At 42.5% G+C, this 27,115-nt stretch overlaps 1 protein-coding gene across 2 annotated transcripts in view; it reads left to right on the plus strand.

The window, feature by feature from the left end:
- Nucleotides 1-6,873: 6,873 nt before the first annotated feature.
- traf3ip1 (TNF receptor-associated factor 3 interacting protein 1) overlaps nucleotides 6,874-27,115 on the plus strand; it is a 139,713-nt gene continuing 119,471 nt past the window's right edge. For both annotated transcript variants that reach the window (XM_072261448.1, XM_072261449.1), the window contains exon 1: nucleotides 6,874-7,233. In XM_072261448.1, coding sequence (XP_072117549.1) covers nucleotides 7,111-7,233 — 123 coding nt within the window. In that variant the 5' untranslated portion in view covers nucleotides 6,874-7,110. The remainder of the gene's footprint in view (nucleotides 7,234-27,115) is intronic.

Below are 27,115 nucleotides of genomic sequence, written 5' to 3' on the forward strand. Positions count from 1 at the left end.
GAAAACATGTGCTGTGTGTTTAATATCCAAACGTTACTTAAAATGTTATGATGCTATTGACTTATAAGTGACTTATATAACCATATAACAATTACAGCACGGAAACAGGCCATCTTGGCCCTTCTAGTCCATGCTGAACGCTTCCTCTCACCTAGTCCCACTGACCTGCACTCAGCCCATAACCCTCCATTCCTTTCCTGTCCATATACCTATCCAATTTTTCTTTAAATGGTAATATCGAACCTGCCTCTACCACTCTACTGGAAGTTCGTTCAACACTTACTTCAAGCTCCCTTGTCCTTCCCTGATAATTGACCTATCACTATATTCATACGAGGAAAATACGCGCTGTGTGCTTAATATTAAATTTGTTAGATAAACCCTTTTAAAAATGTAATTGAGTGTATTAGCCACTTATCACCTATATTCTGGTCGTGATTAACACCCCCCCCAAACAGAATCGCCAAAAACAATTTGTAGAAAAAAATCGGCACGTACACGCATGCGCACACGGGTGCCCGCGCAAGGCTTCATGGTCATGGTAGTCTTTCTCAGGGTAAACACAATGTATTTGACTGCTACTCTTGTCTGTTGGCAACCCTACCCCGCCCCCCCCGGTCCGCAAGAATATTGTCAATAATAAACCAGTCCGCGGTGCAGAAAAGGTTGGGGACTCCTGCCCTAGGAGAATCTTTAAAGTCTTCCTCCTTGGCCATTTTTTCCCACAACTGTCCTAGTATCTTATCAGCATAGCATTTCTTCCGCTGACAATCAATAACAAGGATGTGTGCTTAGCCCACTGCTCAACTCTCTACACTCAGTACTGCGCCTGCTAAAAATTTGCCAGTGACACTGCTGCTTTGACGGAATCTCAGATAGTGATGTGGAGGTGTGCAGGAATGAGATAGATCAGCTGGTTGAGTGGTGTCGCAACAACAACCTTGCACAGCAAGATGAAGGAATTTGATTATGGAGGTCGGGAGGGAAAGTCGGAAAAACACACTCCAGTCATTGAATATACAACAATTCAGTATGATACAGGGCCTTCAGCCCATAATGTTGCGTCGATCTAACTTACTCTGAGATCAATCCAACCCTTCCTTCCCACATGGCCCTCCAGTTTTCTTTCATCCGTGTGCCTTTCTAAGAGTCAGTCCATTAAATGCCCAAAATGTATCTGCCTCTACCACTACCCCTGGCAGTGGAACAGCTGGAAGTTCTTGGGCATCAACAGCTCAGAAGATCTATCCTGGGCCCAACATATTGATACAATGATGAAGAAGACACAGCAGCAGCTATAGTTCATTAAGAGTCTGAGGACATTTGGTTTGTCACCAAAATACTTGAGGAAATTTTGACACATGTACCAAGGAGAACCTTCTGACTGGTTGCACCTTCACTTGGTATGGAGGGTCTAATGCACAGGATTGTAAGAGGCTGCAATATGTTGTAGACTCAGATATCTCCATCGTGAGCACAAGCCTCCTTACCACCGAGGATACCTTCAAAAGGCCGTGCCTCAAGAAGATGACATCCACTATTAAGGGCACTCACCGTCTGGAACATGCCATCTTCTGATTATATCATTAGGGAGGAGGAACAGGAAGCTGAAGATGCACACTCAATGTTTTAGGAACAGCTTCTCCTCTGCATCAAAGTTCTAAACTGTACATAAATACCATCTCACTACTCTTCTTTTGCTTGATATATCTATCAATTTATTATAACTGAAAGTAATTTTAAGTCTTGCACTGTACTACTGCCACAAAACAACACATTTCACATGTTAATGATAATAAATCCAATTTTGAATTGTTTACTATAAACAATCCTTGGGCTATTTTGGGTACTAAAAGTAGAATGTAAACACAGGATGGCAACTAATTAGCCTATACCCACATTTGTTATATTCCTTTATTTCCTTCAATCATTTGAATGCCTGTCCTTACTGGTTTGTTTCAATCACTGACTTTAGCAGTGCCTTGCAAAGCTTTGGAACACATGAACTCTGGTTTCCGGACAACCATCGCCTGCTACAATTCACCTAATGCTGAAACATAACCCTCTCCTCTGGAGTTTCTGGGTAATAAAGATACCTACATCAATAAACTCCTGTTTATTGACTGTAGCTCTGCTTTCAGTACCATAATTACAAATAATTGCTAATTCCAGACAACCAGAAACTATCTTTTTTTAATCAGGGAAAGAGGAGGAAGTTAACTATAATTACTGGAGTGTTTAACTACTGAAATCACCACCATAAGAACAGCCCATAAATTTGAGAAAAGAGAGTGATGTATGAGACTTTAACTGTAAATTTCCCAGCATTCCAACAGATCATGTGACTATTTGGTCATGAGGGAGAATTTGGTCACTCACAAAACTCAAACTTTTCAATTTTGTGCAGTAAGTATATTAGTAGATGACACCAGATTCATTTGCTCCAGGTGACTCTGATCAGTTGATTCACAGTTTCATCAGCTCATCTGGCATTCTCAAATCATTAATCATCAAACACAATATGAAAATACTCCAACTAGCAATCTGAAATTATTAAATAAAGTATAAGATAATTCTTTAACGTCTGATAAGAGGAAAGAAGTTAATTAGGCCGTAATCTTTTTCAGATTTCCCGTAAGTTGATGAAATGTCAAAGCTGCATTTATTGAAACATATTACAAGCAGAGTGCACTGTTATTGTGTGCACTCCTTTTTTGTTAAATCAAGTATCTAGAACAATAGATTTTCCTCTTTTTAAATTAATGAATTAAAAACTCCTATTACTTTAATTTTTTGTAGTAAAGTAGAAAAATGCAGATGATGGAAATCTGAAATTAAAATTAAATGCTGGGTATATTCATCAGGTCAGACAGCATCACAACTGAACTGTGAACTGGTGGACGGCTCTGGCAAAGAGCCTGGAAATCTTAACCCTGTTTCTCTCGACATATAAGATATCTGATTTGCTGAATACCCCTGTAGTTATATATTTACCGTGTGTGTGTGTGTGTGTGTGTGTGTGTGTGTATGTGTGTGTGTGTTATCATATATGGAACCAATCTGTATACCTGCTACATAAATTAGACAAATTACTTCTTATCCTGCAGTTTTTGAGGATTTATAAATAAAATCTAAAATCAAGCTATTTTAATTGAAATACATTTACAGTCTGAATCTAGATAGATAGATGCTTTATTGATTCCAAAGGAAATTAGTGTCACGGTAGCATTACAAGTGCACAGATATAAATATTAAAAGAGAAGCAGACGGAATAAGAAAAAGGTACCGGAAACAGTCTTACAGGAGGGGGTTATCTGAATTATGACACAGGGCTGTGGGCACATAATTTTCTGTAAAGTTTGTAAGTTATTGAGAATATTTTTGATTGGTTCCTGCAAGTTGTTTGAATAAATATATTGTTCTCTGCATACATTATAGCAATATAAACAAATCTTCATTTCCTTTCGAGTCAGTCTAAGAGGGAGCAATAAGCAGTAAACATTGAAAGCGGCTGTTAGAGGCATTTGAATAGTAATTGTCTAAGGCACAGTATGCATTTTGGAATTTAGAAGGGCATGTATAAAGGGTGATAGAATAATCAGAGAACTTTGATATAAATATAACTAGGCAGACTATATTAGTAGTAATAATGTGGAAAATAAGTGCTTGAAATTTTTATAAGCTGGTTTGTTAAGATTCAGGGAACACAATATTTTAAATCTATTATTGTGCAATGAAGAAGTGTTTATTAATAATTATCTTGTAAAGGGACCTGAAGGAAAGAGCATCCTTAAAATGTCAAAATTTTATGTTAAATTTTAAAGCAGTGGACAGTTCTTCAACCAAAAACCATGGTTTCAATATAAACAAAGGAAACCAAAAGTATGAAGTACAGTACCAGGCATGGAAGCTATTTTAAAGAGCAAGACAGGGGCAGGCCATTGTTATCATTGAAAGAAGTAATATATTAATTGCAATAAATGTGTATTCCCCTTAAGGTGCAAACTTAACAGGATATTGTAACCAATCATAGATTATAGGAGAATTAAAATATGATATTAAATGTTAGGAAAAGTTAATTTTGCCAGAAAAAAGCTGTAAGATTGAGAATTAGGTGTATCTATTTTAGAGTGAGATTAGTTTATCTTCAAAAGTCTCTTCACTTCAGTATGGTTTGTGAGTTAGTCAGCATGGCATTTTGCGTGCAAGATTATGTTTGACAAATTTTTTGGAGCTTTCTGAAGAGGTATCTAAAAGGATAGATGAAGGTAGGACAGTGGATTTTGTTTATATGGACTTTATGACCTTTCACAAGATCCTGTGTGGCATGCTAATCTGGAAGGTTATGTTGTATGAAATTCAGAAGAAGGTAGCAAGATGGATTCAGAATTGGCTCGTTGATAGGAAGCAGATGCTAGTGGGGTGGTCCAGGGATCAGTGATGAGACTCTGTTGTTCATTATGCAAGTAAATGATTTAGATTTGAATGTTCATAGCATGGTTAGCAAGTTTGCTAATGTAGTCAAACAGGTTACATTGACTTGTAAAGAGATCTTGATCAGCTAGGACAGGGGTTCCCAATCTGTCTAATGGTAAGGGTCCATGGCATAAAAAGATTGGGAAACCCTGAGCCAGAGAGATAGCATGAAGAATGGCAAATGGATTTCAACTTAAGTGTGAGCTGACACACCTTGAACATTCAAACCTGGGTAGGACTTGTAGAGGGCACTGACAAGTGTTGTGGAGCAGAGGGACTTGAGAGTACAAGAGCACAGTTGTGCAAATAGACAGGATGGTGAAGAAAGCATTTAGGAAGCTGGAATTAATCAGTCAAGACATCAAGTTTAGGAGTACAAGCATCAAGTATAGTTATGTAGGTCATTGGTGAGGCAGCACGTAAGAGTAACACTCACAACACGCTGGAGGAATTCAGCAGGTCAGGCAGCATCTGTGGAAACGATCAGTCAACAGGACCCAGCCCGAAACGTTGACTGATCGTTTCCACGGATGCTGCCCGACCTGCTGAGTTCCTCCAGCATGTGGTGAGTGTTGCTTTGACCCCCAGCATCTGCAGATTATTTTGTGAGCACATAAGAGTATTGTGTACAGATTTGGTCACCCAGTTTCAAGAAAGACGTTATCAAACTGGAGAGAGTGTAGCAGGGATTTATAAGGATGCTGTCTGGACTAGATAATCTAAGTTACAAGGAAATATTGGTCATGCTGAATCTTTATTCCTTGGGGCACAGTAAAATGAGGGATGATCTCAGTAATTCATAAAATTGTGATGATTATGAATAAGGTGGATGCTCATAGTATTTTAGTGGCTTGGCTGTCTCATTTTTTCCACAACAATTTATCACCCCTTTGAACCTGGAGCTCTCTATTCACTATGAACCAGCACAAAATCTGCAAAAAAGGGTAGTACTTGCAACAAGGGTAATGCTGTTACCGTTTGGAGAACTGATGCATACGTACCGGAAGGCAAATACCAACTTTTTGACACCTCATATCTCCTTCAGGACCATAAGTCTACTGATGAATATCAGATCCTCGCTGCCAAGTTCTATTTTGCTCTCTCTTTTTTTTACAGTCTCTCTTTGACTTTTCCTTTTCTTGATTTATCCACCTTGAAGGATAAGTGAGTCATCGATATCCATATACTTCAGTCCCACTACACCCTTCTACTCTGCATCCTGAAATGACTTCACTCCATTCTTGCATTTGTTCCCAGTTTTGTTGTATCTGTTCTGATGAAAACATCTGCAACACCTTACTTGCTACAGATCTTCATTTATCCACAACTGATGTTTTTACTTCATTATGTCCTGCAGGGTTCTCAACTATGCCTTCTCAATTTCCAACCTGTGGTCTCATCCACTCTGTTTAATCCTTGTTCTCACACTTGCATTCAATCAAATATCCAATGTAATTCCCAATAATGTTAATGTAATGCCACACCTGATGTGCATTGCCCTCCTCTTTTGGCATTCAAAAGGAGATACTTCCTCCTCAAAAATCTGCTTCATACTCTCCTTCTCTTGGCACCTTCTTAATCAGCATCTGCCCCTTTATAAGTTTTGCCCTTCCACCAACTATCGATCTAAACAGTTTTCCCAATGAAGTAATTAAAGAGGTGTACTTATACCCCCAAATTTAAATAATTGCATTGGATGCTCATGATGTAGAATTCTCTACATTGAAATAAAAGAAAACACAGTTATTAACTGCTGTTTACACGAGTTAATAAGGGTGATACTGAGCTCCCAGAATATGTGATCTGTGGCAAGTAAATTGTTGCAGTTTAAATCCCATTCCTCCCTCTGTCTTTAGTCTTTTACACCTTCACAAAATGTTATTGAATCAATGCACATCGAGGCATCAGGAATTACCATTGAATGCAACAGTTTCAGACTGTTACTTTCCTTCCAGTAGAACCTGAAACCTAACACTTTTTATTCTCAAAGTCGGTAGACCCAGTTTTTGTATTTTTTCATTTCCTGTCTGTTTTCGATTGTTCACATGTATTTACATCACCCCCTGGGCAGGCAGATTACCAACAATTAACCAGCTGCCATTGATCTCCCTCGGCCAGCACCTCCAACTAACTCATCACGCACTCTCCTTTGATTACCACTACGACAAACATTGGCGTTGTTCTCTCCACCTCTTTTCCCGTCCCGGAGGGTTTTCACCGTTATGCCTTTTGCAGCAACAGCCCAGAAGCTCCCTACAATTTACTACAGTATCTTTCACGAGTAGAAGTACAGAGGTTTTCACAGCAAACTCGGTGCCACGAATAACAACCTGGGGCTAAAACCGTGCTGACAAGTCACAAGTCATAAGGACGGCAATCAGATGGGTCGCCGATTCACTGAAGTCGATTGTTACGGCTGTTGCTAGGCAGGCGCGTTCTGCGCCGTGACGGAGGCGGTGTGATGCGCGGTGGCTGTTGGGTTGGAGTCGGTTTAAAGTGGGTTTGAGGGGGACTGCCTGGAGGCGCTTCGCTTTGGATCGGTCGGATTGGGCCTAGGCCACTTCCCGTATTGGAGGAGCTTCCACATCGCAGAGTAAGTGCGGGAAGAGTTCGGCGAGCGGCCGAGGAAGCGCCATGAGTTCCAACTTCGTGAAGCGCACTCAGGACTCGCTGGGGAAAGTGATCAAGAAGCCGCCGCTGACCGAGAAGCTGCTCAGCAAGCCGCCTTTCCGTTACCTGCACGATATCTTCACTGAGGTGAGTGAGGCTGTGTCGGGGAAGAAGGCAGGTGAGTGGCCTCCGAGTCGGCAGTGCCTTCTACACTCACCCTCCACACCTAGCCACTCTGGTTGCTATAGGGATACAGAGTGACGCTACTGGGCCATGTTTGGTAGGGCCGCTTGCGGCCAACGCCACTTTAAACCCGGTGCCAGTGTCTGAACTTGAGGAATCATTAGCATCTCGTTACTGGGGAGTTTACAGTGAACGAAACTAAACGTCGATGGCGTGACACTCACTCCTGGACACTGGGGAGCGTAGGAAAGCAAGAGGCAACCCAAGGATGCGAGATTTTGCAGATGTTGGCAAAATTAGGCCATTCGATCTATTGACTGCTTCGCCATTCTATCATAACAGATTTATTCTCCCTCTCAGTCCAATTCTCTTGCCTTCTCCCCGTAATATTTTGATTGCCTGACTAATAATGAAATTATCACCTTTCGCTTTAAATATATACAATGACTTGGCCTTCACAGCCGTCTGTGGCAATGAATTCCACAGATTCACCACCCTCTGGCTAAAGAATTTTTTTCTCTTCTCTGTTCTAAATGGATGCCCCTCGATTCTGAGGTTGTGCCCTCTGGTCCCCACTATGGAAAACATCCTCACCACATCCACTCTATCTAGGCCTTTCAATATTCAATATTTAAATATTCGATAGGTTTCAATGAGATCTCCCTCATTCTTCTAAACTCCAGTAAGTATAGGTCCAGAGGCTTCAAGCGCATCTCATACGTTAACCCTTTCATTCTGGAATAATTCTTGAGTCTCCTCTGTACCCTGTCCAATGCCAGCACAATATAATGGACCCAAAAACTGCTCAGAATAGACCAAGTGCCTTATAAAACCCCAGCATTATATCTGCTTTTATATTCTAGTCCTCTCGAAATGAGCGCTAACATTGCCTTTGCCTTCCTTACCACTGACTCAACCTGCAAACTAACCTTTAGGAAATCCTACATGAGGACTCCCAAGACTCTCTGCACCACTGATTTTTGAATTTTCTCCCCATTCAGAAAATGGTCTGCAGTTTTGTTCCATCTACCAATGTGCATGATCATACACTTCTCTACACTTTTTTCCATTCGCCACTTCTTTGCCCAATCTCCTAATCGGTCAAAGACCTTCTGCAGATTTTCAGCTTCCTCAACACTACCTGCCCCTCCACCTGTCTTTGTATTGTCCTCAAGCTTGGCCCAGTGCTCTCAATTGTGTCCTCCAAATCATTATCATTTAATGTGAAAAGAAGCAGTCTCTACATTGACCCCTACGGAACACCACTAATCAGCAGCAGCCAAACTGAATGGGTCCCCCGTATTCCCACTTTTTGCTTCCTGCTAGTCAGAGCAACACGCATATTTAATTGACTTTATTTCTTGTATCCTTCGCATACATGAGAAGTAAAAACCTTCACATTATGTCTCCATCTAAATGTGTAGTGATGGTAATTTATAATAAATAGAACAGTATGTAATATAGAGTACACTCATATCAGCATGAGTTCATCAGTCTGATGAGCTGGTGGAAGAAGCTGCCCCAGAGCCTGTTGGTCCTGGCTTTTATGCTGCGGTACAGTTTCCTGGATGGTAGCAGATGGAATAGATTGCGGTTGGGGTGACTCGGGTCCCCGATGATCCTTTACGGGGTCGGATTAAGCTAGTGCGAGGCCTGTAGCATATGTTATAAAGGGGCCCTAAATTTAAAAAATGCACATAAGAATTAAAACATATTATTTACTTGCATAGTAAAGTAATTCAATTTTTTCATTTGCTATACAGCCAGATAATACGACAAATGCCTGACACTTCAGTAATAGTATTACTTACGTGTAGGTATCAATTTCAAATGTCAAAAGTAACAAAACTACAATTTAAAACTTACATTTTCTAGATTTAGCATGAGTAAATTTGTTGATGATACTGGAAATGTCTACTTCATGCAGAAGTTCATGTTCAATGCTCATTAGAGTGAGATTGTTCAATCTGTTTTGATCCATGGTGCTCCTTAGTTCATTTTTAATCCTTTTCAGTTTTGAAAATGAGTGTTCTCCACTATGGTTGGTAACCATGAGTGACAAACACATGCGCAAAGCATTTTCTACATTTGGAAAACATGACTCCAAAGAATTGCCAGTCATCAAACGGTACAACTGTAACTCTACAAGGTCTTGTTTGGCACCAGTATGAGAAGCAAGATCAGTTTTCAACAATTCAGTAAACTGCACAAATTCTTCATCAAGGCTTTCTTCCAGATCTTCCGGATATGATTTAATAAGATTTGATGACCTCTACGATCTCTGCAGGTGTAAACGACTGTAACTGATGAAGGAATCCAAAAACACCATTCACCTTTAGATAACCTTTCTGCCTTTTTGACAGGGCAGAAAGCAAGCTGTCAATAATGGCAAGAAATGTTCAGCTTTTAAACTTCTGAGAAGGCGTTTGAGATTAACAAGTGGATCAAGAATGCTGGAACCACTGAAATCATCATATGTGAGATTTTGCTTGTGTTTTCTTCGAGTTTGCTGTTGATAATCTTCACACTTAGTCAGATCCTTGGCTTTTTGCTCAATGTCTGGAAAAAGTAGACCGCGTAGCTTGAATATATCCATGCAAGGATTCATAGAGTGCACAAGCTGTGTTCAAGTCTTGGCCAGAAGATTGCAAAGAAGCACTGGTTATTTGAAAATGCTGTAATACTTGATCCCACAATATGACCATTATTCCTGTTTCCAACTTCATCATGGTTGAAAGTAGTCCACGAGCCTGTTGTCGACACTCTGCCTTCTGTTCATTGTTATTTGAAATGTCATCTCAGACTTGTTCTGTTGCAGAAAAGCTGTGTAAAAGTGCTTTTGTTGCATCTGCACGAGCTGACCACCTGGTATCTGACATTCTTTTCACTATGGGCAAATGAGCACCACCATCAGATAATGCAGCAGAAAGCAGATCCCACCGATAAGTAGAAGCAGAAAAAAATGTGTACAGGTGTTCCCCCGCTTTTCAAGCGTTCGCTTTACGAAACCTCACTGTTACGAAAGACCTAAATTAGTTACTTGTTTTCGCTAACAAGGTGTTTTCACTGTTACGAAGAAAAGCAGCGCACAATAAAAGGCAGCGCGCGCCCCGAGCAGCCGCTCTCCCCCAGATTTGGAATGGCATTCTAGCTGGCATTGCTTAAACACGTGCCTGTGAGCAGCCATTTGCAAGATGAGTTCTAAGGTATCGGAAAAGCGTAAAAGAGCTCATAAGGGTGTTACATTTAGCGTAAAACTAGACATAATTAAGCGTTTCGATCGTGGTGAACGAAGTAAGGACGAAGTGAGTTTGGCTTGTGGAAGTTGATAGAGATGATGTTGAAGAGATTTTGGCAACCCATGACCAAGAACTGATTGACAAAGAGCTGATGCAATTGGAAGAGGAAAGGATAACAATCGAAACCGAATGAGTAATGATGAAGTACGACTTTAATTTTGAAAGGGTACGTCGGTTTAGAGCATATTTGCAAGATGGTTTGAGTCCTTACAAAGAACTGTATGATCTAAAAATGCGCTTGGCTAAGCAGTCAAGCAAGCCTTCCACAGTAGATGACGAACCTCGACCTTCAACATCGAGGCAGGCAGAGATAGGAGAAGATGACCTGCCTGCCCTGATCGACGATGAGATAACACCCCAGTGTTTCACCACTCCAGCCCCCACACCGCGGACAGATACCGATTCCGGGAGAATGCTGCAGTAGCCGGGAGGCACACAGCACATTTTTAAGAAAAAAGCCAAAATAAACATGCTAATTAATTAGGTGCCGCCCGGCACGTAATTGTCAGCCCAGATCAGAGCCGATTGCTGATTGCATCGTCTCTGATCTGGGCTGACATTTATGTGCCGGGCGGTGCCTAATTAATTAGCATGTTTATTTCGACTTTTTTCTTAAAGATGTGCTGTGTGCCTCCTGGCTACTGCTGTACCCCTGCATGCTTTGCGGTTCGGTATCGGTCGGCGGCCTGGAGGGTGGGGGCCACTGCACCACCCCAACCTCTGACAACTGAGCCTAACACACCATCATCAGTGTGCTCGCTGTCTTCCCGATTCCCGTAAGTGATACTACACTCTACATACATTATTTCTGCTTTATATAGGCTGTGTATTTTACGTGTTATTTGCTATGATTTGGCAGCTTCATAGCTTAGAGGTTACTGGAGAGTGTGTTTTTGCCAACAGCGCTTGCGTGAGATTTTCGCTACAGAGAACAGTTCAGGCAATGATTGTGGAAAAGTATTTCTACTTTATATAGGCTGTGTATTTATCATATCATTCCTGCTTTTACTATATGTTACTGTTATTTTAGGTTTTGTGTGTTATTTGGCATGATTTGGTAGGTTATTTTTGGGTCTGCGAACGCTCACAAGGTTTTCCCATATAAATAAATGGTAATTGCTTCTTCGCTTTACAACATTCCGGCTTACGAACCGTTTCATAGGATCGCTCTACCTTCGGATGGCGGGGGAAACCTTTACAGGCTTTCTACAAATTGAAAGAAAATTAATGCTTCTTAACAACATTTAGCAGCACATTTTCCAACCAAATTTAGTGAATGTGTCAAACATGGAATGTAATCTGCAAACTCATTCAGCTCTTTAATTCATGCTTGTAAGCCTCTATACTTGCCGCTCATGTTGCTGGCATTGTCATAACTTTGACCATGGCAGTCTTTTGTATCAATGTCATTTTCCTTTAAAAAGTCAAGTAAACTTTGAGCGAGTTGTTCAGCACTATGACCTTCCATATCCAAAAACTTCACAAATCTTTCAACTAGTCTAGACGGCAAAGCATAGCGCACAGTCAAAGTCAGCGGCGTAACAGCGCATGCTGCAGTGGCTTGGGAGCATGGGAGATAGCACAGAGGTCACCACAACACAGCAAGGAGCCAACACACACCTGCACACGCATACCATGCAGCATGCAGCTCCCTCAACATGAAAATAACAGCGTTGCCAGATCATCGTGAGAACACGGTGTGTACTGCTGTTGTGCAGTGTGTTGAAACTCTGACTAAACACCAGGTTAAACCAGAGCTAATGATGACAGAGTCACAGTAAAATTGACCGTTTACTGTTCACTCTTCCACGTTGACATCGTATGGTGAAAACTGTTCATAAAATAATACAAAACATATTCAGTGTCTGTTTCATTCTCTGCACCACATTTGCATTGTGAATACTTGTAAGTAACCTCATCAACCGACGCTACTTTTAACAGAATCTGCTTCAGAATTTACTTCAACACGTCTATGAACTTGTGGCATTGCTTCTATAACGTTTCTTTGTGGAGCTTTTCACCTTCATGCTTCTCATGTGGGCCCCCTCCTTTCCGTTTTTCCCGAAACAGAAGTTACCCACAAGATGTGGCGAAATTGGAGGTGACGTGATCACATGCTGCGATATACCATAAACAGTAAATTTTACCCGTTGTTAAACTGCAACGTTTAACTTCAACTAGAAAATAGTTACAAATTAATTAAAGTGGAAATTTAATAAAGTTAAATAAATGCCTTGAGGGCAACACAACTGTGAGATGCCGATTTCACCAGACTGCAGGTTGCAAGCATTTAGTGCAGGGCCTGTAGCATATGCTACTTTTGCTACTAGGTTAATCTGGCCCTGATCCTTCGGGCCCTTTTTTTTCACACCTGTCTTTGTAAATGTCCTGAATCATGGAAGTTCACAACTACAGAAGTGCTAGGCTGTCTGAACCACTCTCTGCAGAGTCCTGTGATTAAGGGAGGTACAGTTCCCATACCAGGCAATGATATAGCCAGTCAGGATGCTCTCAATTGTACTCCTGTAGAATGTTCTTAGGATTTGGGGCACATACCAAACTTTCTCAACTGTCTGAGGTGAAAGAGGCGCTGTTGTGCCTTTTTCACCACATAACTGGTGTGTACAGACCACGTGAGGTCCTTGGTGATGTGGATGCCAAGGAACTTAAAGCTGTTTACCCTCTCAACCCCAGATCCATTGATGTCAATAGGGGTTAGCTGTCTCCATTCCTCTAGTGATCCACAACCAGCTTCTTTGTTTTTGTGACATTGAGGTAGAGGCTGTTTTCTTGACACCACTGTGTCAGAGAGATGACTTCTTCCCTGTAGGCCACCTCGTTATTGTTTGAGATGAGGCCTATGGAATCTATGGAAGATAAGATCTATGGAAGGAAATAGATATTTGACATTTTGGGCCAAAACCCTTCATCAGGAGATGCCCAGAGAATGTGTTCTACCAGTTAGTGAAATCATAGTGCATCAAATCTTCCCTGTTGCTCCCTTGCTATCTCCCATAACCCATGGTTTCTTTGTAACTCAAATCTATCAAATGACATTGAGTGCATAGCTCTCTGAGGTGCAGAATTCCAGTGATCCATCACCGTCTAGAGAAAGCAAATTCCTCAACTGCCTGAATTGAGTGATTCTGTGTTATAAAACAAACAATGATGTCTCTTCTTCTCCCCTCCCCCAAAGTTCTAAATAACCCCCACTAAGGGAAATCCCCTCTTGGTAACCACCTGGTCAAAGCTCTGGAAGAACCTTGCCTCTTATGTATGTCAAAGTGACAATAAATTTACTTTGAAAAGTACATGTATATCACCATATACTACCCTGTGATTCACTTTCTTGTGGACATGCACAGGAGATTAGTATGCAAACTTAAAGCACACGGTATTGGGGGTAAGGTATTGATGTGGATAGAGAATTGGTTGGCAGACAGGAAGCAAAGAGTGGGAATAAATGAGACCTTTTCAGAATGCAGGCAGTGACTAGTGGGGTACCGCAAGGCTCAGTGCTGGGACCCCAGTTGTTTACAATATATATTAATGACTTAGACGAGGGAATTAAATGCAGCATCTCCAAGTTTGCGGATGACACGAGGCTGGGCGGCAATGTTAGCTGTGAGGAGGATGTTAAGAGGATGCAGGGTGACTTGGTTAGGTTAGGTGAGTGGGCAAATTCATGGCAGATGCAATTTAATGTGGATAAATGTGAGGTTATCCACTTTGGTGGCAAAAACAAGAAAACAGATTATTATCTGAATGGTGGCCGATTAGGAAAAGGGGAGGTGCAGTGAGACCTGGATGTCATTATACACCAGTCATTGAAAGTGGGCATGCAGGTACAGCAGGCGGTGAAAAAGGTGAATGGTATGCTGGCATTTATAGCAAGAGGATTGGAGTACAGGAGCAGGGAGGTACTACTGCAGTTGTACAAGGCCTTGGTGAGACCACACCTGGAGTATTGTGTGCAGTTTTGGTCCCCTAATCTGAGGAAAGACATCCTTGCCATAGAGGGAGTACAAAGAAGGTTCACCAGATTGATTCCTGGGATGGCAAGACTTTCATATGATGAAAGACTGGATGAACTAGGCTTATACTCGTTGGAATTTAGAAGATTGAGGGGGGATCTGATTGAAACGTATAAAATCCTAAAGGGATTGGACAGGCCAGATGCAGGAAGATTGCTCCTGATGTTGGGGAAGTCCAGAACGAGGGGTCACAGTTTGAGGATAAAGGGGAAGCCTTTTAGGACCGAGATGAGGAAAAACTTCTTCACACAGAGAGTGGTGAATCTGTGGAATTCTCTGCCACAGGAAACAGTTGAGGTCAGTTCATTGGCTATATTTAATAGGGAATTAGATATGGCCCTTGTGGCTAAAGGGATGAGGGGGTATGGAGGGAAGGCTGGTACAGGGTTTTGAGTTGGATGATCAGCCATGATCATACTGAATGGTGGTGCAGGCTCGAAGGGCTGAATGGCCTACTCCTGCATCTATTTTCTATGTTTAAATACAAAGAAACACAATAGAATCAACAAAAGACACAAGGTGGGCAAATAACCAACATGCAAAAAACAACAGACTGCAAACACAAAGAGAAATAATAATAAATAAACAAGCAATAACTATCAAGAACATGAGATGAAGAGTCCTTGAAAGTGAGTCCATAGGTTGTGGGAACAGTTCAGTGATGAGGCAAGTCAAGTTATTCCCTCTAGTTAAAGAGCCTGATGGTTGAAAGGTAGTAACTGTTTCTGAACCTGGTAATGTGAGTCCAGTGGCTCCTGTACCACCTGCCTGGCAGCAACAAAAGACTGGTGGCCTGGTTGGTGGAGGTCCTTGATGCTTTTTGGGACAGCACTTTGTATAGATGTGCTCAGTGGGCTTTACCCATGATGGTCTGGGCTGTATCCATGACATTTTGTCGGATTTTCTGTTCAAGGGCATTAGTTTCCATACCAAGCTGTGATACAGTCAGACAGTATACTCTCCACCACACACCTATAGAAGTTTGTCAAAATTTTGATGACGTCCTGTACCTTTACATACTTCTAAGAAAGTAAAAGTGCTGCTATGCCTATTTTGTAATGGCACTTTTATGCAGGACCCAGGACAGACTCTCTGAAATGATAAAGCCAAGAAATTTAAAATTGCTGACCCTCTCCACTCTGATTCCTAGATGAGGACTGGCTCATGGACCTTGGATTTCCACCTCCTGTAGTCAATAATCAGCTGCTTCATTCCTGGAACCAACAGCATCAGTGAAGAGAGAAGAGAGTGTTAACATTTTTGTTTGATCTTTCTCTAGCACTATGAAACTTAAGAAATCAAATGTTTTAAGATGCAGAGAAGGGGTGGGATGGAGAGAATTGTGTGTTCAGATGGAGACCAAGAAGCACTGATGGTTGAAGGCAGGTGGTAAAGGATGTAAGTAGAAGAATAAGGAGAAATGCTGGAACTGAAATACAAAACACTATTGGCATTGGTTATCCAAGAGAAGAGAATGCTAGCAATACTAGGTGGTTGGGGAGCTTCTGTGTGGAAAGAAAAGAGTTAAACCTACTGGTTAAACTTTTGCTAAAACTACCCACTTTTGAAGCAAACCAGAAAGGATGGTTTCTGAAATTAAATTTGTTGAATGCAGGTTGCTGTATCATGCCTAGCTGGAAAATAAAGTGCTGATAAATAAACTCTTCTTGGGCTTCCAGACAGTTCTGATATCAATTTCAACCAACTTTTTGATGACAAACTCTGCCATCTTCATCAGGCATGATGCCTGGGCATGTCTAGTCCAATGGTATTTATACCCCTGTAGTCCATCCTTCCTGATTGGTTAGTCATCTCAGACATTTTCTTGGTGCCCTCCACCATTCTATTTTTCTCTGCATCTCTAAAACTTGTTTGAATGCCAACTTTTCCTAGCTCTGGAAGATAAATCAACCAGTAATAGTAATTCTGTTTCTTTCACTGCAGATGCTGCATGACTTGTCGAGTGTCTCCAGCATTTTCTGTTGATTTTCATCAGAACGCATCAATTTTGGTTGGGGGCAAAATGAGCTGCTGGAGGAACTCGGTGGGTCAAGTAGCAACTGTGGTGGGAAGTGCATAGATAATGTTTCAGGTTGAGACCTTTTATCTGGACTGAGGGAGTAGAGGTAAGGTAGGTGGAATAGAGGTGAGGGGGGAAGAAGTGGGATGAGAGCTGGCAAGTGAAAGGTGGACTTGGGGTGGAGAGGCTGATTACAGATGGAGTCAGGGAAGGGAAGAAGAGTAAAGAGTGTTGTCTTCACTATCACCTCCAAGCCTCCATCTAAGTGCTACAGGTCATGGAGTGTGATAAGGGAAGTGAGAGAGTGAAACCAAATTGCTCTAGATTCTAGTATCAAGTTCAAGTTCAAGTTCAAATTTAGTCATTCAGCTATGTACAAATACAGCAAACAAAATATTGTTCCTCTGGGGCCAAGGTGCAAACCACAATACTAACAGCACATAGCACATATAATTATGATAGCAGAAAAACAGAATTACCAAAAAAGAAGAAAAATATAGTCAAAGTCCCTGAGTGGCATGGCCTGAATTCTGATGATGTATGGGGTGTTGCCTTGGTCCAGCTTGTCTTCCGCTGAGCGAACACTGGAGCTCGGCAATGAAGGGATGGCCCAGCCCCCAACCCAGTACAGATTCCAGTGTGCCCACAGCGGCCTCTGCTCATTCCTACCCTGCCTTGGCATCTCCTCAACACCGTGGCATGAAGGTCTGATCCACGCAACAACCAAAGCAAGCTAGTTCTCCTGCTGCCATTCTCACCATTAAACCAGTGAACCAGACTTGCAGTATTCTACATTACTAATGTCTAACAGGGTCTTGTGATCACAATAAAGATGTCCAAGACAATCATTTGCACTGTTTTTTGGATCGCACACTGCCTCTGCATCTCCAGTCTCCTGTACAGTATTTGAAATTTTGGCTGTGATACTGTTTCAGGCTACCAACTACTTTATTAACATGGGCAATATCTAATAAAACTTTGTGAAAGCTAAATTGAAGTTTCTTTGTACAACTACAGAACTCAAGTGGAATTGTGTTCTTGGATATCCGAAGTCCTGAATGTGCATGGATTTAAATATTTGCTTCCTTTCAAGATCTGACATCTAATATTGGAAATATCCATTTTGTAATTTAATTTTGTGATATTTCCTTGAATTTCTTATGATATACTTAAAAGTGGAATCTGCAGTGATGAATGCATACTGTCTAATTATAGTATTGACTCTTTGGTAAACTGAAGGAATTTTACCCTGGATGCAGCAAAATCTAGACATTATTCATCACAGGCTGATGAATGACTAGTAATATTGGTACCATCAGAGACAGGCAAAAACTATTTTGAACAAGAACAAGTCTAACCATTTATTTTTACTCAGTTACTCATCCATACCAGAACCATAAAATTAACTGCGCTAGTCATAAAAATACAGTGGCTGATACAATGGGTTGGGTTCTCCTTGGGCTTTCTATTGTCCACAAGAATAAGTCAATAGTGTGACAGAATACAACAAATGCCTCGATGAATGAGGCTCCAACACTTGAAGCTCAATTCCAACCAAGCCAAAGTACCCCTCTTGATTATGAGAATGTCTTCCAAACCTGTGACTTGTAACACCAAGTTGAACAAAAGCAGCAGCATGAGTTAACTGACTTGCATGTTCCCTTCCTATAAATGACTTGGAAATAATTGCTGTTCCTTTATCACTGGGTCTAAATCTTGGAATCCTTTACTCAATAACATTGGAAATATCTTCATCAGTGCCACATCTCAAGGACAATTAGAAATGTGTATTAACTGTTGTCCTTGTCAGCAACCACCAACTTCCCAAATTGAAATCACTCAAGAAAACAAAAGTAACAAAACTCACACAAATGTATAAGCTTTCATTTGCTATTCTGCCTCTGCTGGCATTCTTATTAAAGTCACAAAATTTGATGAGCTGTGTTGCAGCTTGCCTGTTAGATAAGACCATTCATTCATTCAAAGCACAACATTATAATCTCCCAGCCCAAACACTGCAATATCCAATCTTATTCTCCAACAGTCTCAATAGCTTTGCAGGTGCTTTCATATCACCTCTGATACATTTGATCTTACTCCAAGTCAGACAGTGCATACGCTCCAGAGACCTGAGTATGGAAAAATTGGCTGGGGATATTGCAGCTATGACAGTTATTTTAAAAAAAAAACACATTTGGGAAGAAAGCAGTTGGAGATTCAGAAAGATTTTTTTTAAACTCTATTTTTTTCAATCCTATTAATGCTTGAATAAGATTTTTTAGATAAGATTCCTGTGATGGTTCATTTTGGTAGTAATGATTCTGTCAGTTAACGTTAGTGCAGTCACTAAGATGATATTAGACTAGGAATAAAATTGGGATGGCCAATCTTATTCAACTAATATATGATTTGAGGTTAAAAAAGGAATCAGCTTAATGGGGGAAAAATCAGCACTAGAGATCTGAGAGGTATTAAGGAAAAGGATTATAAAAGTTCAAAATAAGTGTGTTCCTTCTAATGAAAGCTGTGACCTCAGTCTTAAACCATATGGAATTTGAGGAGCATATATCAAAGAACTGAGGCAAAATAAGTATCATGAGTACCAAGCCTAAAGCAGTTTTAAAAAGCTCCTGACATGGATAAAAATGCATAAGTGCATTGAAAAGGTAACAAGGAGGAGTAATGAGGGTACCAAATTTGATGTCAATCAATTACTAGAAGAGTTATGCTGAAGGTTCCATGCAGTAAATTGGTCAACAAAAATAAAAGCCCAAGATCCAAGGGAAGAAGATCCATAACTGGTTCTGACAAAAAAAAGTTATTATCAATAGACATGTTGTCTGGTATACTGTTTGAGTTCCTTCAGGGTACATTATTAAGTTCTTTTCTATTTGTGGTGCTAATGAGTTAAACTTTGGTGCAGAAGGCATGAGTTTGTAGATTATGCAAAAATTGGTGGTGTATTTAATAGTGTGGGAGAAAAAAAAATTCAATGCATTGTTTTAGGCGGAAATGGCAGGTGAAATCCCATCCAGGGAAGTGTAAGGAATGTTGAACAAGGCAGGAGGATCCATAACAAGTGAAAGGATACTGTAGCATAATTTAGAGATTTTTGAAATGCATGTCTACAAATCACTGAATATAATAGGACATTTTTTTCTTTATTAGCCATTGCATTGTATAAAATAAGCTGTGTTACATTCTAACTAGGTCATAACTGGAGTACAGAAAATAGTTACAGCCATGTTATTGTCAGGGTGCATAGGAAATTTATGAGGTGTTGCCAGAACTAGTGAATTTTACCAAAGAGGAAATCATGAATAGGTTGGATTTATTTTTCTCCAGAATAGAGGAGAGTGAGAAATGAGGTGAATAAAAGTTTCTAGCTGCTATGAGGCTGTAGATGGGAAGGATCTATTTCCCTTGGCAGAGACCAATAACCAGTGATAAAAAGTTATTGTAAGCAGAATTAGAAGGAAGTTAAGGACTATTTCCCTCCTCCCCCCCCCCCCCATGAGAACTTGGAGCAGGGTTCCCATACTGGGATCTACAGACCCCTTGGTGAATGGTAAGGATTCATGGCATAAAAAAGGTCGGGAATCCCTGCCTTGGAGATTTGAATCTAGCTGTTTGAAAGTGTGGTAGGCACAGATATAATCATACTTAATTCTTGGTGTAGATTTAAGGTCACACCAAGAATTGAGAAGTGGGATAAACCTGGATGGCTATTTAATGGAGAAAATGCATACAGCTCTATTTCCTTAAAATAAGACGGATGAAATTTATGTTTCTATTTGTAGATCTGCAGTGCAGTCTCTGCAACTGTGCAGCTTTTATACAATCTCACCCAGAAATTGCTGTTATACATCTTACTTTGAAAGCTTCTATTGCTATCTACTTGTCTCGTGGTTAGCAGAATACATGTCCTTTTGGGTAGGATAGAGGGTGACTAGCTTCTGTTCCAGTTCTGAGGAGTGGAAGATACCTGTACCTTAATTCTTTGGTCATTCAGTGGCCATTGCACATCATCTACCAAAGAATCTTCATAGGCTGAGGTCTTGGTCCAGAGGTAGAGGTTTGGAGACTAGTGTCTGCTGCACACATTCTCTAAGAAGACACAGATGCATTCAGGATACACAATCCCATGATCTAGCTCAAAGAATTTGATTTGCAGAATATTAGAAGTTATGCACTAATTAATATCTAATAGAAAAGCAAATTATTTTATATGAAGTAATACAGGTCCACAATCCCTTATCCGAAATCCGTGGGGCCAGTTGCATTTTGGAATTCAGAATTTTTGGGATTTCAGACCCCCCCCCCCCGCCGATACCAAAAAAACACATATGCTCAAGTCCCTTATTTAATCTGTTTCAGTGCGGTGGACTTTAGGACCCAGCGGCGCACCAAACCTACGCACATCCTCCCGTATACTTTAAATCATCTCTAGATCACTTATAATACCTAATACTAAGAAAATAGTTGTTATACTGTATTATTTAGGGAATAATGACAGGAAAAATTTTTATTTCCAACAAAAACATTCAATAAAACATAAAAATATACAGCTTCAAACGAACCGAATCAAACACATGGGTAAATGACTTACTGGAATAAATGTTCGTCCATCGTCATCGTCGATGAAGACCTCGACACCATTATGATGATGATGGTGTCGAGGCTAGCACGTGATTTGAATTTAAGTGAGGGAGAGTTGCACAGCGTCAGCCTCACTCTCTCTTCCCAATTCCCATCTGGATCCAGTGGCAAGACAAGAGTCGAGATGGCTGGAGATGGGACTAGGCGCAGTGGATCACCAGGACGTCTTCTGTGTCTTGTCGTGCTCTACACATTCCACAACGCTTGCAGAGACTGCCTTCTTGACCGTTGGACCTTCCATTGGTCTTGTCCGCTCAATCTGCCAGAGTCTGTCTTCACGTGCTGGGATAGACAACTCCCTATCTCACCGAGGGTTTGACATGGTCGTCTACCCTCACCTGGTTTAGCCAGCTTGTCGAAGTTGTTGCCTGGGGTGTGGCTGTTGTCGCATGCAAATGGCTACGGGGAGCCACAGGTGAGAGCTGAGTGCCAGGTGGGGACCAAAGGTGGATTAACCGCCTTGAAAAGAACGTGACATGTTCCTCCACCAGAGGTGCTACCCCTCTCTGACATGACACCCCATGCACCCCTAATAATAAATGTAGAACGTCACTGTCACTATAAAACTTCAGTAACTTTTCTTTCTGTTTATTTAAATCATATACAGTGGTAGTTCCGACACTATTTTCTTTAGTCAGACGCCACATGGACACACCACGATCAAGCTTCTGTAATAATTCCATTGCGTTATTGTTAATGATAGATGCTTCCTTCTCTTTTTCTCGTTGTTACCCATAGGGGTATCTGCAGCTCTTTTTGACATTTTCACAGTGGAATTAAACACAAAGTCAACAGTGAACACAAAATATCAGCGAACAGCAAATGCATGTGTATCCAGTACGAGCGCTGAGCCACAACTGACGTCTGGCAGCCTCTGCTAGTGCTGCCACGTCACTCCTGAATGACGTCAGCTGGGAGAAAAAACTTCGGTTTTTGGAGCTTTTTGGATTTCAGAATTTCAGGTGGAGGAGGAGGTGGAGCCTGCCTAGCCTCAAGCCTGAAGCCTCCAGCCTTGCCGCGCCACAAGTCTCCAGCCTCGCCTCGAGTCTGCTGCCTCCAGCCTCGCCTCGAGTCTGCTGCCTCCAGCCTCGCCTCGAGTCTGCTGCCTCCAGCCTCGCCTCGAGTCTGCTGCCTCCAGCCTCGCCTCGAGTCTGCTGCCTCCAGCCTCGCCTCGAGTCTGCTGCCTCCAGCCTCGCCTCGAGTCTGCTGCCTCCAGCCTCGCCTCGAGTCTGCTGCCTCCAGCCTCGCCTCGAGTCTGCTGCCTCCAGCCTCGCCTCGAGTCTCCTGCCTAGCCTCGCCTCACCTGAAGACTCCAGTCTCCTGCCTAGCCTCAAGCCTGAAGACTCCAGCCTCTTGTCTAGCCTCAAGCCTGAAGACTCCAGTCTCCTGCCTAGCCTCAAGCCTGAAGAGACTCCAGCCTCCTGCCTAGCCTCAAGCCTGAAGAGACTCCAGCCTCCTGCCTAGCCTCAAGCCTGAAGAGACTCCAGCCTCCTGCCTAGCCTCAAGCCTGAAGAGACTCCAGCCTCCTGCCTAGCCTCAAGCCTGAAGAGACTCCAGCCTCCTGCCTAGCCTCAAGCCTGAAGAGACTCCAGTCTCCTGCCTAGCCTCAAGCCTGAAGAGACTCCAGTCTCCTGCCTAGCGTCAAGCCTGAAGACTCCAGCCTCAAGCCTGAAGAGACTCCAGCCTCCTGCCTAGCCTCAAGCCTGAAGAGACTCCAGCCTCCTGCCTAGCCTCAAACCTGCAGCCTCCTGCCTAGCCTCAAGCCTGAAGACTCCAGCCTCTAGCCTCTTGCCAAGCCAAGTCTAGTCTCTAGCCTCTTGCCAAGCCAAGCCTCTAGCCTCTAGTCAAGCCAAGTCTCTAGCTTCTAGCCTCTTGCCAAGCCAAGTCTCTAGCCTCTTGCTAAGCCAAGTCCCTAGCCTCTAGCCTCAAGCCTGAAGACTCCAGCCTCCTGCCTAGCCTCAAGCCTGAAGACTTTAGCCTCTAGCCTCTAGCCTCTTGCCAAGCCAAGCCAAGCCAAGTCTCTAGCCTCTAGCCAAGCCAAGCCTCTAGCCTCTTGTCAAGCCTAGTCTCTAGTCTCTAGTCTCTAGCCTCTTGCCAAACCAAGTCTCTAGCCTCTAGCCTCTAGCCTCTTCTTGCCAAGCCAAGTCTCTAGCCTCTAGCCTCTTGCCAAGCCTCTAGCCTCTTGCCAAGCCAAGCCAAGTCTCTAGTCTCTAGCCTCTAGCCAAGCCAAGTCTCTAGCCTCTAGCCAAGCCAAGTCTCTAGTCTCTAGCCTCTTGTCAAGCCAAGTCTCTAGCCTCTAGCCTCTTGCCAAGCCAAGCCAAGTCTCTAGCCTCTAGCCTCTAGCCTCTAGCCTCTTGCCAAGCCAAGTCTCTAGCCTCTAGCCTCTTGCCAAGCCAAGCCTCTAGCCTCAAGCCTGAAGACTCCAGCCTCCTGCCAAGCCTCGCCTGTAGCCTCAAGCCTGAAGACTCCAGCCTCCTGCCTCCTGCCAAGCCTCGTCCTTGCCTAGTTCTGTGGTCCGAGCCAGGGGCAAGACCCAGGTACTGGGTCCTTGTCCAGTCTCTGGCTCGGAGTCCATCCTGCCTCCTGCCAAGCCTCGCCTCAAGCCTGAAGACTCTAGCCTCCTGCCTCCTGCCAAGTCTCGCCTCTAGCCTCAAGCCTGAAGACTCCAGCCTTGTCCTGCCTGCCTGCCAAGCCTCGTCCTTGCCGGGTTCTGGGGTCCGAGCCAGAGGCAAGACCCAGGTACTGGGTCCTTATCCAGTCTCTGGCTCGGAGTCCAAGCCCAGGCTCCTAGCTCTCTTGTCAAGTCCTGTTCCAGGTTCCTGGTTTTCCAATCCATGTCCTTGCCGTCGCCCTGTATCCTAGTCCTGTCCCTAGTACTTCAGTGTCTGTGTCTTGCACTTGAGTCTATTCCCAGCCACCACCGTATGACAGAGAAAGGATTTAACCAGAATTGATTGGAAAAGAACACTGGCGGGGATGACAACAGAGGAGCAAGGGCTGGAATTTCTGGAAGCAATTTGGAAGGCACAGCATATATAAATCTCAAAGAGGAGGAAGTATTCTAAAGGCAAGATGCCACAACCATAACTAACAAGGGAAGTCAAAGCCAATGTAAAAGCCAAAGAGGGCATATAATAGAACTAAAATTAGTGGGAAATTATGGGACTGGGAAGCTTTTAAATACCAGCACAAAGGAATGAAAAAGGTAATTTAAAAAGGTGAAGCTGGAATATGAAAATTGGCCAATCCTAAAGAGGATGCCAAGAGTTTCTTCGGATACATAAAATAAAGGAGAATGGATATTGGACAGCTGCAAAACAATGCTGGAGAGGTAGTAATGGTGGAAAACAAAATGGTGGATGAATTAGCTAAGTATTTTGCATCAGTCTTCACTGTGGAAGACACTAGCAGTATGGTGGAAATTCCAGATGTCAGGAATCATAAAGTATGTGAAATTACCATAACTAGAGAGAAGGTTCTTGGGAAACTGAAAGCTCTGAAGGCGGATAAGTCACCTGACCAGATAGTGTACACCCTAGGGTTCTGAAAAAGGTGGCTGAAGAGATTGTGGAGGCATTAGGGATGTTGTTTCAAGAATCCCTAGATTCTAGAATGGTTCCAGAAGACTGGAAAATTGCAAATGTTACTCTACTCTTGAAGGGAGAGAGAAGAAAGGAAATTGTAGGCCAGTTAGTCTGACTTCTGTGGTTGGGAAGATGCTGGAGTCAATTGTTAATTATGTGGTTTTGGGATATTTGAAGACACATGACAAAGTAGGGCATAGTCAGCATGGTTTCCTCAAAGGAAAATCTTGCCTGACAAATCTGTTGGAATTCTCTGAAGAAATAACAGATAGGATGAACGAAGGAGAATCAGTTGATGTTGTGTACCTGGATTTTCAGAAGGCCTTTGACACGTGAGACTGCTTAACCAGCTATGAGCCCATGGGATTACAGAAAAGATTCTCGTATAGATAAAGCAGTGGCTGATTGGCAGAAAGCAAAGAATGGAAATAAAGGGAGCCTCTTCTGGTTGGCTGGCGGTGACTAGTGGTGTTCCACAGGGATCTATATTGGGGCTGATTCTTTTTATGTTATATGTCATTGATTTGGATGATGGAATTGATGGCTTTGTTGCAAGTTTGCAGATGATATGAAGATGGGTGAAGGGGCAGTAGTTTTTAGGAAATAGGGAGGCCACAGAAGAGCTTAGACAGATTGGGAGAATGAGCAAAGAAATGGCAGATGGAGTATGGTGTCATGAAGTGTATGATCATGCACTTTGATAGAAGAAATGAAAGGGTTGACTACTTTCTAAAGGGGAAGAAAATACAAAAAAGTGATATGCAAAGGGGTTGGGAGTCCTTGTGCAGGATTCACTAAAGGTTAATTTGCAGGTTGAGTCGTGGTGAGGAAGGCAACTGCAATGTTAGCATTCATTTCAAGAGTAGGGTATAAAAGCAAGGATGTAATGTTGCGACTTGGTGAGACCTCACTTGGAGTTTTGTGTGTAGTTATGTCCTCTTATCTTAGAAAGAATGTGTTGAAACTGGAGAGGGTTAAAAGGAGGTTCCTGAAAATGATAACACGAGGAAATTTGCAGATGCTGGAAATTCAAGCAACACACACAAAATGCTGGTGGAACGCAGCAGGCCAGACAACATTCATAGGAAGAAGCACAGTCGACGTTTTGGGCCGAGACCGTTTGTCAGGACTAATCGAAAGAAGAGATAGTAAGAGATTTGAAAGTGGGAGGGGGAAGGGGAGATCGGAAATGATAGGAGAAGACAGGAGGGGGAGGGATGGAGCCAAGAGCTGGAAAATTGATTGGCAAAAGAGATGCAAGGCTGGAGGAGGGAGAGGGTCATGGGACGGGAGGCCTAGGGAGCAAAAAAGGGGGAGGAGGGGATTGCCAGAGGAAAATGAAGAGCAGGCAAGGAGTTATTGTGAGAGGGACAGAGAGAAAGAAAAAAAAGGGAATGAATAAATAAATAAATACATAAATAAGGGATGAGGTAAGAATGGAAAGAGGAGCATTAACGGAAGCTAGAGAAGTCAATGTTCATGCCATCAGGTGTAAGGTGTTGTTCCTCCAACCTGAGTGTGGCCTCATCTTGACAATAGAGGAGGCCATGGATAGACATACATGTTTTCCCCGCTATCCGAAGGTAGAGTGTTCCTATGAAATGGTTCGTAAGCTGGAATGTCGTAAAGTGAAGAAGCAATTACCATTTATTTATATGGGAAAAATTTGTGAGTGTTCACAGACCCAAAAAATAACCTACCAAATCATGCCAAATAATACATAAAACCTAAAATAACAGTAATATATAGTAAAAGCAGGAATGATATGATAAATACACAGCCTATATAAAGTAGAAATACTTTTCTGCAACCATTGCCCCATTGTCCACTGTAGTGAAAAGCTCACGCAAGTGCTCTCGGCAGAAACACTCTCTCCAGTAACCTTTAAGCTATGAAGCTGCCAAATCATACCAAATAACACATAAAAATACACAGCCTATAAAGTAGGAATAATGTATGTACAGTGTAGTATCACTTACTGGAATCCGGAAGACAGTGTGAGCACACCGTTGATGGTGTGTTAGGCTGAGTTGTTAGAGGTTGGGGTGTTGCAGTGGCCCCCAACCTCCAGGCTGCCGACTGATACTGATCTGCGAAGAATGCAATGGTGCAGTGGTAGCCGGGCTGCATCCAGCACATCTTTAAGAAAAAAGCCGAAGTAAACAAGCTAATTAATTAGGTGCCGCTTGGCACGTAAATGTCGGCCCAGATCAGAGGCGACGCAATCGGCAATTGCCTCTGATCTGGGCC

The sequence above is a fragment of the Mobula birostris genome, chromosome 6 (genome assembly GCF_030028105.1).
Source record: "Mobula birostris isolate sMobBir1 chromosome 6, sMobBir1.hap1, whole genome shotgun sequence".
In the NCBI taxonomy this organism is placed as follows: domain Eukaryota; kingdom Metazoa; phylum Chordata; class Chondrichthyes; order Myliobatiformes; family Myliobatidae; genus Mobula; species Mobula birostris.